This window comes from Phyllostomus hastatus, unplaced genomic scaffold (assembly GCF_019186645.2).
Source record: "Phyllostomus hastatus isolate PE091 unplaced genomic scaffold, TTU_PhHast_1.1 phas_scaffold_78, whole genome shotgun sequence".
NCBI lineage: Eukaryota > Metazoa > Chordata > Mammalia > Chiroptera > Phyllostomidae > Phyllostomus > Phyllostomus hastatus.
This window is the reverse complement of record NW_025334041.1, coordinates 49355962-49375180: the sequence shown is the minus strand read 5'-3', so window position 1 is coordinate 49375180 and position 19219 is coordinate 49355962. Positions and strand designations below refer to the sequence as shown.

The 19219-nt window shown below is 35.4% G+C and overlaps 1 protein-coding gene across 2 annotated transcripts in view; it reads left to right on the top strand.

Annotated features, from left to right (window-relative positions):
- Nucleotides 1–19219, top strand: part of COG5 (component of oligomeric golgi complex 5) — a 361130-nt gene that overhangs the window by 208242 nt on the left and 133669 nt on the right. For both annotated transcript variants that reach the window (XM_045828077.1, XM_045828076.1), the window contains one exon: nt 16658–16739. In XM_045828077.1, coding sequence (XP_045684033.1) covers nt 16658–16739 — 82 coding nt within the window. The remainder of the gene's footprint in view (nt 1–16657; nt 16740–19219) is intronic.

Genomic DNA, 19219 nt, shown 5'->3' with positions numbered 1-19219 from the left:
CTCCCTCTCAAATCAATTTTTTAAAAAAGACAGTCAGTTTTGTTTAACAGTTCTAATAACATCATATGCATGTACATTAATTCATTCAGAGTATTGGAAATTTAAGAAATGATGCTTCCTTAAATAAGACAGTATCAAGGATTTACTATGAATGTGTCCCAGTTGTATGTCTCACTTTACTAAGGAATCATGGGTTTATGGTTTAACATTTGTTAATTTTGCAACCATAAAAACAATGAAAATTATTTTCCTTAGTTCTGGTCTATGAGATCTTGTGAGAATTGTTAAAAGTCATTTATACTCTTTTATTAGGCCAAGAAAAAGTTTACTTTAAAATCTTTTCTTTTCAAATTAATATTGCTTAAGTCTGCCTTGATGTTTGCAAGATATTTTATTCCAGATGACAGAGAGTACATATTAATAGTATTCAGAGGCTAATCTTAAAGAATATTCAAGAAGAGAAGAAAATTTTACCTGATGGTAGGTTCTGTGATGTTTTATTAGTTTAGAAGCTCTTCCAGTAATGATGCTCATCATTATAAAGAATACATCAAAGTGTATACAAGTGGGTTGAGTATAAAATAGAACTGCACCAATTATATTGTCTATAATAAATCTTAGGAATGTAAATTAAATGTAGAACCTTTTCAAAGCTTTTCCTTAGTTAAGATAACTAATTTTACTTCTGCTTTAACAAATACCTTGTAAACTTATAAAATTTGCTTATTTTCATACCTATTCATCAGGCAGTTTGAAAACACATTGATACCTATTAATCAAATTTGTTATTTATGACATTTAAATATGGAATATATGATTTTCCTCTTTCTATATTGTATTATCTATAGTTTATCTATAGTTTACTTGAATGAATAACAATTTGATTTTAAATTGTTATTTTAGACTTTATTTTTTAGACATCAAAAATTTAGGTATTTTTTAAAACCAGTTGAGTTAGAGTATGACTATATAATCATAAGTATTATTTAACACTTCATTTGAAAGTGGGTAAAGAAAATTATTGACAAGTTATTCAGGATCCACATAGTCAAAAACAGGTTTTAGATTCTCATCTGTGGAATTAAGCCAGTTTAGCTGTATGTGGGAGTGTAGATATACTTTCATTTTCTAAGCCAGCAATTTTTATCATTGAACAGAATCTTGTAATCATGTGTGTAGGATGTATTAGGCTAAATTTGGGTGTTCAGCATTTTGAGCAGCTATAGTAATAATGAGAATTTTAACTATGAAATTTAATTTTTTTTCTTTTTTAGACATAGCAAATGATTTCATGATAGCATTAGAGACTTGGAAAAATTTTAGAACACCCGAATATAAAATCTTTTAAATTTTATAAGAAAAATGATCAATTTATCTTTGGCATTTCATTTGATTTTAAAAAATCATGTAGCAATAGCCAATTAAATATTTAAGTTAGATTATTATCTACAAATAAGATTCTTATCTATAAAGGTTAGAAGATTTACACTTTTACTGGTATAGGGACCAGATGGTCTTAAGGGTCCTCTCACTACAGAACAAATAAATTCTAGATAAGTCAGAAAAACATAATTTTTAATGCATCATTGGGCCTCCAAAAAGTAAGAGAATCTTTGAGGGACATATATACATAAGCAGATAAACATATGCATATACAGAAGCAGATAAAATAGTTGAAACTGTAATGGAGATTTCTGAGTTATAAGTCATTCCTTAAGCTGTAGTTGTCTCAGGGCCAAATGTTCATGTCAATGCTGGGATCAGCCCAGTAAACTCTGGGGCTCTAACAAGCTAAAAAAACAAACTAGATAGTCTTGCACAAAGCTGGGTGTGGTTACAGTGACTATCATGGTCCTCAGTTACAGTACTTCACTCCCACAAGAAACAAACTCAGATCATCTGCAGAGGAAGCATTTGTAGTTTCAGCCATCAGAATTCTCCATACAACATTAAGGTCAGCCAAATATGAGCTCACAGTAAAAAATCACCAATCCTATAAATAAACTAGAAGCTGGTACTGAGAATCTACAGGAAAAATAAAGACAGTGCAAGAGAGATTTCACACTGCTAAAAAGCTTTTAAAGGACAGTATGGACTTGAGAGTAAAGAATCATCTGATAAAAACTTAAAAATGTCTCTTTGTTTAAAAAATAAAGAATGAGAGACTTCTGGCCAAGATGGAGGGATAGGTAGATACAATTTTCCCTCCTTGCACAACCAAAAGAAGGACAACAACAAATTTACAAACAAAAAATAACCAGAGCTGCCAGAAAATTGAACTGTATGGAAGTCCGACAAGCAAGGAGTTAAAGAAGAAATGTTCATTAAGACTGGTAGGAGGGGCAGAGACAGGTAGCTGGGGCAGAGAGGACTCGCAGGGCAAGGCAGCAGCTGGAGAACCAGGTGGGCAAGGTGGCAGCTGGCAGACTGGAAGTTCCCACAATCACATGCAGGTAAACCAGGAGGAACAACTAGGGAGTGAGACAGACTTTGCAGCCCAGGGTTCCAGGGCAGGGAAATGAAACCTCAAAACCTCTGGTGGTAAAAACCTGTGGGGGTTGCAGCAGCAGCAGGAACTTCTAGCCTCACAGGAGAGCCGTTGGAGAGACCCACAGGGTTCTAGAATGTATACAAACCCACCAACCTGGGAGTCAGCACCAGAAGGACCCAATTTGCTTGTGGATAGCGGGGGAAGTGACTGAAAGCAGGCAAGAGCCAAGAAATTGTTCCCTCTGTGACTTCTCATTCACATACAGTGTCACTACACAGTGAAGTAGGTTGCCCTGCCCTGGTGAATACCTAAGGCTCCGCCCCTTACAACATAACAGATGTGCCAAGACAAATGAAATATGGCCCAAATAAAAGAAGAGATCAAGGCTCCAAACTAGAACTAAGTGATGAATAGATAGCCAACCTATCAGGTGCATAGTTCAAAACACTGGTAATCAGGATGTTCACAGAAATGGTTGAGGATGGTCACAAAATGGAGGAAAAAGTGAAGGCTATGCAAAGCAAAATAAAGGAAAATATACAGGGAACCACAAGTGAAGGGAAGGAAATCGAGACTCAGATCAGCAATTTGGAGCAGAAGGAAGAAACAAACATGCAACCAGAACAGAATGAAGAAACAGCCCTGACAGGTGTGACTCAGTGGACTGAGTGCCGGCCTGCAAACCAAAGGATCGCTGGTTTGTTTCCTAGTCTAGGGTGCATGCCTGGGTTGTGGGCCAGGTGCCCAGTTGGGGGCACATTAGAGGCCACCACACATTGATGTTTCTCTCCCTCTCCTCATCCCTTCCTTCCCCTCTCTAAAAGTAATTAAAATCTTTAAAACTTGAAGAAACAAGAATTCAAAAAAATGAGAGGCTTAAGAACCTCTAGGATAACTTTAAACATTCCAACATCCGAATCATAAGGGTGCTGCTGGAAGGAGAAAAGAAAGAGCAGGAAATTGGAAACTTATTTGATAAAATAATGAAGGAGTACTCCCCCAATCTGGCAAAGAAACAGGCTTCCGGGAAGTCCAGGAAGCTCAGAGGGTCCCAAAGCAGTTGGACCCAAGGAAGCATACACCAAGGCACATCATAATTATATTACCCAAGATTAAAGAGGAGAGAATCTTAAAAGCAGGAAGAGAAAAGGAGACAGTAACCTACAAAGGAGTTCCCATATGACTATCAGCTGATTTCTCAGAAGAAACCTTACAGGCAAGAAGGGCCTAGAAAGAAGTATTCCAAGTCATGAAAGGCAAGGACCTACATCTAAGATTATGCTATCCAGCAAAGCAATCATTTAGAATGGAAAGGCAGATAAAGAGCTTCCCAGATAAGGTTAAGTTAAAGGAGTTCATCATCACCAAGCCATTACTGATGAAATGTTAAAAGGACTTATCTAAGAAAAGAAAGATAGTAAAAATTATGAACAATAAAATGACAACAAACTTACAACTATCAACAACTGAACCTAAAAAACAAACAAACAAAAAAATCCAAACTAAGCAAACAACTAGAAGGGGAACAGAATCACAGAAATGGAGATCACATGGAAGGTTATCAGCCAGGAGGGAGAGAAGGGAGAATGGGGGAAAAGGTACAGGGAATAAGAAGTACAGAATAGCCATTGGGATGTAAAGAACAGTATAGGAAATGGAGAAGCCAAAGAATTTATACGTACAACCCATGGATATGAACTAAGGGGGGGAATGGGGGTGGGAGAGTGGTGCATGCAGAGGGAAATAATGGGGAGGATAGGACAACTCGAATAGCATAATCAATAAAATATATTTTAAAAACTTATACATAAAAAAGGATGGAATAAAAAATGAGAAGTTACTGCTCAAAAAGCTATTCAGATATAAAAAGAAGCCTAACAGAACATTTATAAATTAAAAATAAATTTACTGAAATAAAAAGTTTAGCAAATGTATTAAACAGATACTACACAAAACCAAAGAATGAATTAGCAGCCAGGCAGATAGAATTGATTTATTATCCATTATGTAGCATAAGGACAATAGTATGGGAAATATGAGAGGGTAAAATATATGGAGGATTAAATGAGGTTTTAGTATAAAACTAATTAGAAAAGGAAAGCCAGTAAACCAAAGGAAAAGAAAAGAAAACATCAACATCTCAATACATGCAGAAAAGCCATGTTAAAAATGCAACATCCATTCCTGATAAGAACTTTCAGCAAACTAGTAATAAAAGAGAGTTTTCTCATCCTGCTAACAAGGCATTCATGAACAATGAACAGGTAAAAATCATACATTATGGGGAAGACTGACTGCTTCTTTCTTAAATTTAGGGAGAAAACAGGATTTCTTTCAGCTCTCACTAATTCTATTAACATTATCCTAGCTGGTACAATGAACAAGAAAAAGAAATAAAATACTTCCAGCATAGAAAAGGAAAAGTAAAATGGTCTTTGTTTGCAGATGACATGATCATCTACATAAATAGTTTGACCAGATCTACAAGAAAGTGACTAGAACTAATAAGTGTTATTTTGCAAGATTACAGAATACAGGGTCAACATATAAGAATCAGTTGTACTTCTATGTATACTTAGTAATATATAATTGAGAACTCAAACTTAATAACATATACAGTAATATCAAAGAATAAGAAATATGTCAAAATGAATCTGTTAAGACAGGAGCAACCCTGGCTGGTGTGGCTCAGTAGATTGAGTACCAGCCTGTGAACCAAAGGGTCACTGGTTCCATTCCCAGTCAGGGCACATGCCTGGGTTGTGGGCCAGGTCCCCATTAGGGGGTGCACGAAAGGCAACCACACATTGATGTTTCTCTCCCTCTTTCTCTCTCCCTTCCTTTCTTCCTAAAAATAAATATAATATTGTTTTAAAAAAGAGAAATAGCCCTTGTTCCTTAAAAAGTATAAATATTATTGATAAAAAGTAATGAAGACCTAAATAAATAGAGATATTTATGAGTTGATAGATCCTCTGTAGTTAAGATTTTCATTCTTTAATTGATCTATAATCTCAACAAGTGTTTTGGAGAAATTGACAAGCTGAATCCAAAATTTAAATAGAAATATAAAGAACCTGGGGTCTCCAACATAACTTTGACAAAGAAAAGGAAAACTGGATAGCTAACAATACCTAACTTCAAGATTTATTATAAAACTACAGTATTTAAGCCCTGGCTGGGTTGTTCAGTTGGTTGGAGTATCAGCCTGTACACTGAAAGGTTGCAGGTTTAATTGCTGGTCAGGGCACATCCCTACATTGTGGTTTGCAACTTCCCCCTGGTAAGGGAGGTATAGGAGGCAACCAATCAGTGTTTCTCACATTGATGTCTGTCTGTCTATCTGTCTGTCTGTCCTTCTCTCTCTAAAATCAATAAACATACCATAGGGTGAGGATTTAAAAAACAAAAACAAAAACCTACAGTATTTAAGAAAGTGTGGGGTTAACATAAAGTCAAAGACATAGATCATTGATTTAGAATAGAGCCCCCAAAATACTCACACATATGAATAACTGATTTAAAAAATAGCAAAGGTAATTCAGTGGTGATATAATAGTCTTTTTAACAAATAGTGCTGAAACATTTTGATACCCAAATGTAAAACCTAAAAGTCAAAAACTTATACAAGAAAACAGAATAAAACTTTGTGACCACAAAGTAGGCAAAGATTTCTTAAATGCAACACCAAAAGCTGTATTCATAAAAGAAAAAATGCAGACATTTTGGACTTACTAAAAGCTAAGAATTGCTGCTGGCCAAAATACTCCAATGAGAGTATACAAGGCATAGACTGGGAACCTATGTCTAAAAATTCTCAAAACTCAATAAGAAAACAATAAAACTAGTTTAAAAAATAGGCCAAAAATTTGAGTAGACACTCTGTAGATAGATGTGAAATAAATAAAATTTGAAAGAATTCATCATACCCAGTGTTGGTGTCAGTTGAGGATATGGAGCAGCTGTAACTCTTATATACTGCTGATGGGAAATGTAAAATTGTACAAACATTTTGGAAGACAGTTTGACAGTTTCTTAAAAAGACAAACACATAACATGTACCTCAGTAATATACCCCTAGGTACTAATCCAAGAAAAATGAAAGACTGTATCCACACAAAGACTTGAATACAAATGTCCACAGCTATCTCCTCCCTTGTCTTCACATTGCCTTCTTCCTGTATGTTCTGTGTTCAGATTTCCTCTTCTTGTAAGGATACCAGTCACAATGGATGAAGGTCCATCCTAGTCACCCTCTTTTAATTTAATTAGTTTTTTGAAGACCCTATCTCCAAATATGGTCAGGTATAGGAGGTCAGGACTTCCACATATGAATTTTGTAGGAATACACTTTAGTGTATAAAGTAATTTATGTTGATGGCAGTAAAATGGAGGCAAGTGGACTGTTTTGAGAATTATTCAGGAGATAAAACTGACATCTTAGTTACAGAGAAGAGGTGGTGCAATGGAAGAGAAGGTATCAAGGATGACACCACTAATTTTGGTTTGACAAGCGTTCCTCGTAGATAGTAATGACTTCATTTGAGAGCATAAGGTGAGAAGCACTTCTGATAGGAAAGATGAGGAGCTCTATATTCAAGTGCTCATGTAACATCCAAATGAAGATGTCAGTGAGGCAATTTAATATGTGTTTCTGAAGCTCAGAATAGAGGTCTATGCTAGAGACATAAAATTTGGGAGACAGCAACTCATAGATGGCAATCCAAGCCATGATAATAGATGAGGTTTGCTATATTTGTAAGAGGGTGCAGCCAGGGAGTGTCCAAAAGAAGGATTTGTAATGGGGTCCAGAACTCAGGGTGTCCAGGAAATATTAAAAATATAAGATGTCCTCACCCCCACAAGTCTGCACTGAGGACTGGGACACATGGAGCAGGGCCATTGAGTTGTTTTGCATAGCAACAGTTTTGCAGATAATCTCTAGAACAGTCATTTAACATATCTATAACCTTTAACTGGTTTCATAGATATGTTAAATAGCTGTGGCCCGTGCTTTGAGCCAGGGAGAAGGGAGTGACTTTCACTCAGGATGTAACTGGGAGGCAACTCACCCTGGTTACAGCGCCTGTGTGAAAGCTTGGAGATAATTGGTTCCACACCACAGGTCCACACCTGCCCAAACTTACTATGGCAGCCCACAAAAGCTGGAAAAATATGGGAATGCTGGCAAGTGTAGCTGATTGTGGGAGGGGTCAGAAATGGGGTTGCAGAGGAAGATTGGTGCTGGGATTTAAACCCAGGCGCAGTAGCCATGACAAGAATCACCACGCGACTTTGGCACAGCAACCATGCTGCTTTAGTAGAGAAGAACTGGGAGGCTTTAGCAGGGAAAAACCATGCGGCTTTGGGTCTCCCTTTGCCATGCATCTTAAGAAGCCAGAAAGCAAGATGTAGCAGTGATGCAGAGCTCGCTCTTAGCAGTTTGGAAGAATGCAGGGGAGATGCTGTGGGAAGTAGAGGGGTGAAAGGACTCTTGCTGGTGGGCCATGAGAGGGTGCCATGTGGTTTTGGAATAAGAACTGGAGATCCCAGTGACACAGCTGATGGTGCCGGGAACTGAGGGAGGCCTGCCAGCCAAGCAGAGATTACTGGGAAGAAACAGAGGCTATCTGGGCAATGAACTTCTATTTCTTTTCCTGAGATATGTTACCCCAGACCAGGCAAAGTGGGGGAAGGAAGGACTGTGTGTGTTTATGGGTGTTTTAAGGGACTTTGGGATTTTAATGAAGACATTAAGTCATTACTCTTAATTCTATATAACTTGAATAAATAATTCCTTTCCTTTTCACCAATCTGTAACATGGAGAGCTATAATTCCCTGGCGGCAGGCAAAGTGAACCTAGTACAGGGGGACCCCAGGAGAAGGTGGGGTCCATTTGGTAACATTGTACGACCCTTTCTCTGATGGCCAATCAGGGAAAATCATGGGAGACCACAGGTGCAGTAGCTTTAAAGTAATACAACTACTTGTACATGCGTAGTAAAAGCCCACCAAAACTAGCCAGGAAGGATCTGCCCTATAAGAATAGAATCCCTTGAGCCCATGAGGTCAATCTCTGCTTGGAGTTGGCCTGCTCCCATGTTCTCTGCTATAAACTCTGGGTGTTCAGTTCAATTCTTTGTCCCAATCACCAAGAACCTGGTTACCTGTGCCCACCTGTGACATATAGAAAAAGGAAATATACCTAGACAGAGTCCAAAGAAAATGCGACTTATAAAATTCACATAAAACTAGGTTTTCCAAGATGGTAGGTATATTTTCATGTGGAAAAAGGATAGTTATAATTTCTGTCTCTACATTTAAAATGTCTTATCCTTTAAACTATTTTTGTATGTTTTATATTGTACATATTTTATTACTATGGGAATTATATATTGTATATAATTTTGAAACAAGTAAGCGTATATTAGAATGTGAATTAAAAACTATTTTACATAGTGAGTTTCGGAAACACTGTAATAGAGGAAGCAGTGAAGACTAAGTATCTCAAGAGGGGCATGAAACCAAAGAGTGTGGTGAGGGAAGCCAAGGGAGCAGACAGTGTTATGCAGAGCATGGTTCATACCAAATCCTATTTGACTGACACCGTATTTAAAATATCAGTACACCCTGTGTTCTTAATAAGGGCAGTATTGACCCCAAGGGGGAGAAGTAGTTCTATTTCTGAGGGGAGAGGGGCTGTATAAAATAATCTTAGATATTACAGTGGTTTGTGGCCTCTGGAGCTCAGCCCTACAAAATCCTATTCCTTAGGTATTTATTTTTGGGGGGTTTAGGTGAAACTAAGTTAAATTTAAAATTAAATTAATTAAGTAAATTATATGATTATATAATATATACACTTTTTTATAAGTAATTTTTTAAAAGATTTTAGTTATTTATTTTTAGAGAGGGAAGGGAGGGAGAAAGAGAGAGAGAGAAACATCAATGTGCAGCTGTTGGGGGTCATGGCCTGCAATGCAGGCATGTACCCTGACTAGGAATTGAACCTGTGACGCTTTGGTTCGCAGCCCATGCTCAATCCACTGAGCTAAGCCAGCCAGAGCTATATATACATTAATTCTTTAATTTAGTTTTCTCTTTGGAGGGCTATAATGAAATGAAAGGTTGAATAAAGAAAAAGAAAAGACCTGGCTGGCATAGCTCAGTGGATTGAGCATGGGCTGCAAACCAAAGTGTCGCAGGTTCGATTCCCAGCCAGGGTACATGGCTGGGTTGAAGGCCATAACCCCCAGCAACCGCACATTGATGTTTCTCTCTCTCTCTCTATCTATCTCCCTCCCTTCCCTCTCTAAAAATAAATAAATAAAATCTTAAGAAAAAAAAAGAAAGGATGAAAAACAAAACAGTAAGCCATATGGGAAGGGCTTTGAAACCCTTTAATGCTGTAGTTCAACAGTGATCTCTAGGGAAGAGTATGGGATAAGGGATTTGAGTTTGAAGAGGAACTTAAACATTTTTACTGTATGTATTTCATTATTGAATTTTTATATCAAGATCTTATTCTTCTGTTTAGAATTAAGTTATCTAAATAACTCCAAAAATTTTAAAAGAATACAGGAAGCATCATATTTAATTATATCACACAGCTAACCTCTGTTAACATTTTATCTACGGTTATTTTTATTTTACTGTACACATTTTAACAAGTCCATCTGTTCTACCTTCAAAAGGTATCGGAAATACCTTTCCCTCTACCACCTTAGTCTAAGCATCCTATTTTAAAAACAAAATGTTATTGTGCCATAAATATATTGTTCAAAGGGAAAAAAGAATATACATATAATAAGAGCCTACATTTTGATTTTAACTAAAACTCTTTTGGGTGTACAGACTTTCTCATTTTGCTCTGTAGTGTCCATGTTGCATCTCTACTGAATTTCTAAGTCTTCCTTCTTTTGTGATCATGTTACGGAAAAGACAACTCAGATGGCCTCGGAGTTTGCGAAGTGGGGTTTATTCACGCGTGCAGACCCAGAGGAGATAAAAAAAATCCAAATTCTGTGCAATGAGTTTAAGATGGGGCTTCCTTATATGCTTGTTACACAGGCAGAAGGAGGAGGGGAAGGAGTGCAGCTGCTAAAACGGGGGTTAGTGTATGACCTTGAGATAACTGCTTATCTGGGAATGGCTGCTCTGCTGTCTGGGAATGGCTGCTGGTCAGCTCCTACCTAAGAATAGCTACAGCTTCAGCTATGTCCTGTCACAGTCAGACACAGCAAACTGTTTCACCCTGAAGGCTATTTTTCAGTAAAGAGAATTTATTTTCTTTGCCTTATATTTGCTTCACCAGAATCCCTTTGCTTTGAATTCAGAAAATGAGTTAATTTAAAATTCTTATCTAGTTGGTGTGTTTGATCAAGTCCTCAGGCTTCCTTATTTATGTAACCTCTGCACAGGGACCTCAGGCCCAGACTTTTTGCTAAACCTTGTTCCTGCTCCCCTCTGACTTCCCCTGCTTAAGCACTCTGACATAAGCTCTTCCTCTGAGCTGATCCTTGTCTGCACCTTTCATTTCAAAGGCAGAGGTAGATTATATCTTTTGTTGTTCAGATTTATCCTTCTACTTTGTTGTTCATGCAGTATTTGAAAGAAAATGCTCAACATTTTGGACATATTATGCTTTATTATTTCAAGAAAGTTAAAAACTCAAATGAAACACAAAAACGATTTGTGCAATCTGTGAAGATGCTGTGATTGATTGAATGTGTCAAAAGTGGTTTTCGAAATTTTGTGCTAGAGATTTCTCTCTGGACAATGCTGTAGTTGAAGTTGATAGTGATCAAATCAAGACATTAACTGAGAAAAATCAACTTGTACTATGCAGGAGATTCCTGACCTACTCAAAATATCCAAATCAATAAAGTTATTGGTGAAAATGAAAAATGTATCTTTTATTTTATGGAAAAAACTAACTGGACTTTTTGGCCAACCCAATACATCTCCTAGGAAATTCTCTGCTTTCTCTGACATTAATTACCCTATCCAGTCTACCATGTAAAACTAAAACCAAAATAAAACCCTGATCTTTGGTCCTATACCTGCCTTTCTTTCATATGTTCATGCTCAGGTTTCAGTAAACTGCTTTGTTTCTACTTTGTTTCTGTGTTGCCCCAAATCACTGAAATGAAGCTTGCACTCCACCGTAACAGTTCCTGACAAAGGCATTCTAATGACCCAACTACCAAACCCTTCTGAAACTGGAAAAGATCAACTGTTTGTGCTGCCTGTCACATGTTGAACCCAATAAGCAGAGACAAAGATTGAATCTTTATGGCTGCTTTATTGAGAGGGCTGGCGGTCTGAGAAGATGGCAGGTTCACACCCTGAATTCCATTCTAAAATGGCCCTTTTTATAAGGAGAACAAAGTAGAGGCAAGGGGTTTGGAATTCAGGGAAATTTTAATTGGATTAAAAAACTGCAGCATTCTCGCCCTGGGCAGTGGTCATTAGCTGTGTCCTGGGCAGTGGTCATCTCATGCATGAGTGCAATGGCTCAAATACTATCTTGAATTGCTTGCAGCCCTCCTGAGGCACAAAGGTGGAACTGCTTATGGTCTCCTGGAGTCAGGGTGTGTCATATCTTCCTTTCCTGGAACAATAGCTTTTACGAGCATTGATTACTAAGCTTATTAGCTATTACTTAAACTAAAGTTTTCTAACTCTTGAGTCCCCTATCACTTCCACTCACGTCTGACTCCACTGAGGTAAATACTACTCCTGCTTAATGCTTTCCTCCCTCACAATTTCTCTGTAAGAAATGTCCAAACCTATAGAGAATTTTTAAAAGAGTTTGGACAAACTAACAACATGCCTGGAAACAAGATCTCAAATGATCCAGGGAATGACAGTTTGCAGTTTCTTTAGATACTGCATGTTTGGGTTTAAGAAGATTGTTAGAAGATGGGAGAAAGCAAGGCAGGGATTGGATTACAGGATAAACAACAGATTATGTGTTCCTTTGAGGGTGTCTACCCTTCTGAGGAGTCTGAAAAAGAGGATTACTCCAGCATTTCAAAGGTGTGCAAACCTAGATGCACAAGAACAGTAGACAGGGCTTGCTTAAGGCAGAGATAAACCTTTTACTAAACAAGTTACAGGCCTGTAGCCCTGAACTGCCCAGGTAGGAAAGTGACTCTGTGAGGTTACTTTTGATCACAGGACTTAATCAGATTTATTACAGAGTTCCCACTCTATTTTTTTGTCCACAAGAGATACTCCATCTCTTCAATACTTCACTGATTCATTCTTTTCTACCTACCCCTCCTTTTAAAATATTTTATTTATGTTATTTCAAACATATACCCAAACTATAGGACAGTGAATCTCTGTGCCCATCACCGAGATTCAACAATTACTAACTTTAACTAGTCTTTTTTTAAAAAAAATAACTATCTCACCCACCTATCTCTCTCTACTCTGAATTGTTTCCTCTATCACCCTTCAAGTAAAGTCGTTCCCCTGGGACCCATCCTAAAGATTCTTTTCTTCTCATAGATTGTATGTCACATACAATCTATGGAAAAGCTCACTCATGCTAACAGTTTCTACCAACTCCAAATACAGATGATACCTAAATCTGTTTCTTCAGTTTAGAGCTTGTTCTTAAGCAAGAGGGTTACATTCACTGAATTGTCCTTACTTGTATGCCTCACAGATTCTAGACGACAAGATGAACAAATCTTTCTCTGTCCACCTTCTGCCTCTTCTGAAAGTACATTTTGGTTACATCTTCTACTGGGGGTGTCCAACCTTTTAGTGTCTTTGGGCCACATTGGAAGAAGAAGTGTCTTGGGCCATGCATTAAATACACAAACACTAATGAAAACTGATGAGCAAAAACAAAGGTTTTAAGTAAATTTACAATTGTGTATTGGGCTGCATTCATAGCCATCTTGGGCTGTGAGTTGGACACCCCTGTTAGTCCTACACAAATGCATCTAGTCCTAATCCTTTGTAAATATTTACCTGCTCATCATGTCCTATCAATTTTTTTAGAAAATTCATAATTGATTTTATTGCTTGCAGGCTCATGACCTCCTCACATACTATTTATGATTTACATAAAACACAGCTTAACTGTTCTATTTGCTCATTAAAACTGTTACATGTTTGACTAGTGCTTACATGGTAAATTAAGACACTACTTGATCTAATCCTTGCCTTGCTTTTCATTCTCACGTCTTTCCTCTTTCCTGAATGCTAACTATGTATTCAGAGGATAGAAAATGGTTTTCCATATCTCTGCTCACCTCTTCTTCTTATCTGTATAGTGAATTCTGATCTTCCTTCAAGCTCTAGCCCAAGGTATCTTTATGATAAGTAAATTCTATAAAGTATTATAATCCCTATTGTTTCTGTAGTTTACAAGCTTAGGAAGATGAAACACCATACCTGCCCATCATTATAGAACCAATAAGTAGCAGACCTTAGATTTAAGTCAAGGTTATCTTACTTCAGCCTCGCCCCCACCCCCATACACTTCCACCACACCTAATTCAAGAATGTTAGCTTGAAGTTTTGAACCTTATATTGTGTGCAGTAAGACTATCAAATATATTTCAGAGAGGAAATCTGTGGCTAGTTCTATGTTATAAAAATAGAGAAACTAAATCATATATGCCTTAAAATCTGTTCTTTGTAGTATCATTCTAAGTTTCTCTTTATATATTTAGTGATGTCAAAATCAATAACAAAAGCAAATACCAAACTGTAATTCTAAATAACAGATTCATTCAAACATAAATGTTTTAGTATTCCTGCATATTTTATTTTTATTCTATTTATATGTATAAAATGTATCTAATTTTGGTTTTACTTTTCAATTATTGATCTCACTCAAAGATCCAAATTTCACCTTACTGAAAATTGAAATTATTTCTATTGGTTATATTTACAACTAAGAAAAAAGACCAAGAAGCTGTTTTAAATTGCAGAGGTATTACAGACTTGATCTGACAGCATGATTGCATTGAAGTTCACAAAGTGCTGTGGTCTGAATGTTTGTGTCCCCTAAAACTTGTGTTGAAGCCCCATAAATATGGGGTTGGTGCCCTTGTAAAAGAGACCCAGAGAGCTGCTCCCTTCCATCATGTGAGGTTACAGTGAGAAGACGGCCATCAGTGACAAAGCAGGTCCTCACCAGACACCAGATCTACCAACACCTCCATCTTAGATTTGGAGCTTCTAGAACTGTGAGAAAAAAATTTCTGCTGTTTATAAGCCACCCAACTTATGATATTTTTGTTATAACAACCCAAATGAGCCAAGAAAGTAAGACAGTATTGGGCAGAAATTGTAAATAGGTTAATGTCAATATCCTTCCAATTGAAATCTAGTTGAACTATTAAAGTCCAGTTAAATAAATTTTATTTCAACATGCCTAGGAGCAATTATTTGACAGGATAATTTGATTTGGAAATGTAAGTGTAATTAGTAAAGTAAGTAATTAGTAAGTGTAATTTGGAAATTAGTTATGTATCTTCATATTTTTCTATTTTTTTTATTCAGGAAGTTATATAATATTTTTTAAATAATTATTCACTCAACTCTAAGTTTCTTTACTGAAGACACTGGGCTACTATAATAATAGACTTCATAAGATTAAATGGTATTTACATTGCTGACCTAACTTCTACTTGTTTAGGTAGATACTTAAAACAATTATTTTAATACACTGTTGAAATAAATTTGCTTTTGTATCTGAGATTTTGGCACTTGATTCTTACACATTGACCCTGTAGTTTTCTTCATTACATATATATATATATATATATTGTGTGTATGTGAAAGTACATACAGTCATCAAATTGTCCATGTCTTGAGGATAATAAGCTTTTAGTTTTTTACCGTTATGATATAAGCTGTGAGCTTTCATAGATCACCTTTACTATGTTGTGGTAATTTCCTTCTGTTCCTAGCTTGTTGAGTGGTTTTATCACAAAAGGGTGTTGAGTTTTATTGAATGCTTTTTTGTGTATCACTTGAGATGAGTGTGTGGTTTTTGTCCTTCATCCTGTTAATGTGCTGTGTTACAATAGTTCTTTAATAAGATGAAACACATATACGTAAGTGCATGATACACAGTGCACATATTGTTTAAAATGGGGATCTAAATCTTTGTATAAGAAATTAAGAGTTATTTGATTTGCCTTTTTAAGATGTACCACACTCAGAAATCAAAGCAAAAGACATATTAAAAAAAAGAAACTACAATGAAAATAGAAGTGTGTGTAAATATAAAAGTGAGAAATAAGTATTTTTTGTTGGTCATTTTCTTCATTTATGTCCTTGAAAATTAGAATTTATTTTGTTACAAGTGCAAAAATAAAACAACAAAATTTCTAGTTATTCTCTTTTATGACAGTAATCATATTTGAACATTAGACACATTGCATGGATATTATTAATGTGAACCATGTGAAATTGTCCTTTTTGTACTTCAAAAATAGAATATTGGTAATTTGATATTGTGCACCACATATGTGTAAAAGTACCTTAAAAGTACTTGGTAAAATTTCTATAAGTATAATTCTGTTTTAACAGTATTAAAGTACTTTGTCTTGATTTAACAAATGATACTTAAAAAAAACAACCCCTGTATCTATATTTCATGCAGTTCTCCTTTGTAATGGATGAATTATGTCCTGGATTCTTAGGATAAAAATGTTATGTCCATCATTTTATTGTTGTCACAGAAGTTGCCTTTTTTAAATGGAAGGGTGATAATAAAAATCACAATAACTAATGTTCACTAGGGGTTAATTATATATCAGAAACTGTTCCAAGGCTTAACTTTTATAGACTTCTTGAACCTTTGTAATAATCCTGCAATGCAGGTACTGTTACCATCTCCATCTCACAGGTGGGAGGAAGGCTCAGAGTGAGTGAGCAGCTTGCCCAAGCCCACACAGCTAGTTAAGTAGCAGAGGGCAGCAGAGCGGGTTGATGACTGTCTGAACACCTGATGGTGAAATACGATTTCAGTCATCTGGATATTTTCTTCTTAGTTACTCAGTAATTCTCTTGTCTGATGGATGTTTTAGAAATTTTTCTTTCAGTACATTTTAATTAAATGTCTGCATTACATCTTATCCATTGTAATTTTTTTAAATTAATGAACACATCCATTTTTTGGGTCACAGGATGGGCAGTCGGAAATTTTATATACTTTTTGGAATTCGGTGACTCAAGCACTTCATTCTCAATTTCAAATGGCAACAAATTGTAAGTACACTATTTATTTTGCAAATTCATTTCAAAGTTGGTTAGTTACTTTATAATTTAATGTCAAGAAGTTTTCCTCTATTGGTTTATAAAACATGTCTTTTTAAAGCTCCAGGCTAATTGTGGCTTCTTAAGTTAGCCATATATTTAGTTTTCTAAGCAGTAAGTTCATTTTTTACCTTTTCAAATACTATCTTGAATAAAATTCTCCAAAAAATAAGTTAATTCTCCACAATTTTGTCTGAATTTTCCTGTGTATAAAGGCTCTAAATCAATTGATATTGAAGAATTTAGTTAATATGTATAGAATTATTTTCCTAACTAAAAAAATATTAAAATGAGAGACTTTATAGTTTTTTCTTTATAGTTAAACATGAAGATTTAATAAATGAACAGATGAAATACCTGCATCATGAATTAAAAGTTGCCTATTCAGATATGATCTGGAAAACTTTATTAATTTGTTTTTGCCATGAAATAGTTGTACAGGGTAGTTCTAAACAATGAAATATACAAACTAGCTAATATAATCACTGAATGTAAGAGTATTGAAGGTACCTAGGCTTTTTTAAAGCTTTGAGAGTTTGTATGTAGTTAAATTATATTCACAAAGTATCTAGTACTTAGAATCATTAGTCACTGACAACATAGGTTGAATCAACTACACTACCTCCCCCGCTCCCCACTTCTATTTCTAAAGCAATGTGCAGTAAGACTTGGTCTGTGGAAGAGGTTTTCCTGAAATGTGTGGCCAAACAGAACATAAGGAGAGGGCTTATTTAGGGCTGATTTACTCCATTTACTCGGAGAATACTGCACATCTCCCTCCACTGAGTATCTGTGTTTGTGAGCTTTTTCTGAGATATAATTTATATACAGTAAAATTGACCAATTTTAAGCAAAAAATTCTATGAGTTTGGTTACATGTTTGTCAAAATTGTTGGCTTTTAATTAATTTTTTTGTTTATTGCTTGTTCTCTCAAGTCTTAAGAGATCTTTATATATTCTAGATTCAAATTTCTCAGAGGAGTGTTTTACTAATATATCCCCCTTGTGTGTGGTTTGCCTTTTCATCTTTTTAACAATATTTTCCAAATGACAACCGTTTTAATTTTGGTAAAGTCATATTTATCAATCTTTCTTTTATAATTTGTGGGGGGAATTTTTGATTTAAGAAATCTTTCTCTAATCAAGGCCAGAGGTATTTCCTCCTATTTTTTATCCTAGAACTTTTACTAGGTTCATTTGTAGTTAATTTTTTAATATGATATATGGGTTAAGGTTCATTTCTTTGCATGTGGATCTAAAAGGTTATATACTCTGCCTATTGACTGCCCTGGTGCTTTTGTTGAAAATTGCGTGGTTATATGTAAGTAAAACTTACAGGCTCTGTTTTGTTCCATTTTTTGGCATGTCTATATTTGTATAAATACCATATGGTTTTAATTACTAAAGAGTAAGTTGTCCTATTTTATCTTCTTAAGCAAAATAATTTTGCTTATTCTAGGTCCTTTGCATTTTCATAGATATTTCAGAATATAGCTGTTGTTCCTATAAAAATATCTCCTGGAATTTTGATTAGAATTGCACTGACTCCATAGAGCAATTTGTGATGATTTGACATCTTGACAATATTGAGTCTTCTGATCCACGTGTGTCCTATATTTTACTATTGACCTAGGATTTTTACATTTTCTCTTATCAGTGTTGTATAGTTTTCAGTCTCCAGGTTGAGCAGGTCTGTTCTTAACGTCTGTTCTTATTATGATTTCATATATTTTGAAGCCGTTATTAATGATACTGTTTTTAAAATTTACGGTTGTCTGTTGTTAGAATATAGAAATACACTTGATTTTTTCAGGAACTGGTTTTGTATCCTTGGCCTTGCTAACCTTACTTATTAGATCTAATAGTTTTTAGAGATTTTTAATATAGAGAATTTGGAGAATTTTCTATATTGACAATTATATGGTCTACAAATACAGGCAGTTTACTTCTTTTCCAATCTAACTTCTTTTTTTTTTCCTTACTACAATGGCTAATACCTCCAGTGTAGTGTAGAATTGAAGTAGTTTTTACTTGTTTATCATCAGTTAATGTTCATATGATCTTAACTGCAGATTTTTCAATGATATCCTTAATTGGGATGAAGTTCCTTTCTGTTTCTTGTTGTTTAAGAGTTTTTATTTGGAAAGTTGATTTTTTTCTATGCTTTTCTGCATCCATTTAGATGATCAAATGGTTTTAGTTATATTGGTCTGTTAATATTATAAATTACATTGATTTCATTCTTGTTAGAAGCCACACATGGTCATGATGTATTATCCTCTTTATATGTTATTGGGTTCAAATTGCTTTAAAGTTTAAGGTGTTTTGATTCTATGTTTATGAGCTATTGATCTTTAGATTTTTTTGTAATGTCTTTTTCCAGTTTTAGTATCAGGAAAATGAAAACCTAAGAAACTATGTTGGGAAATATT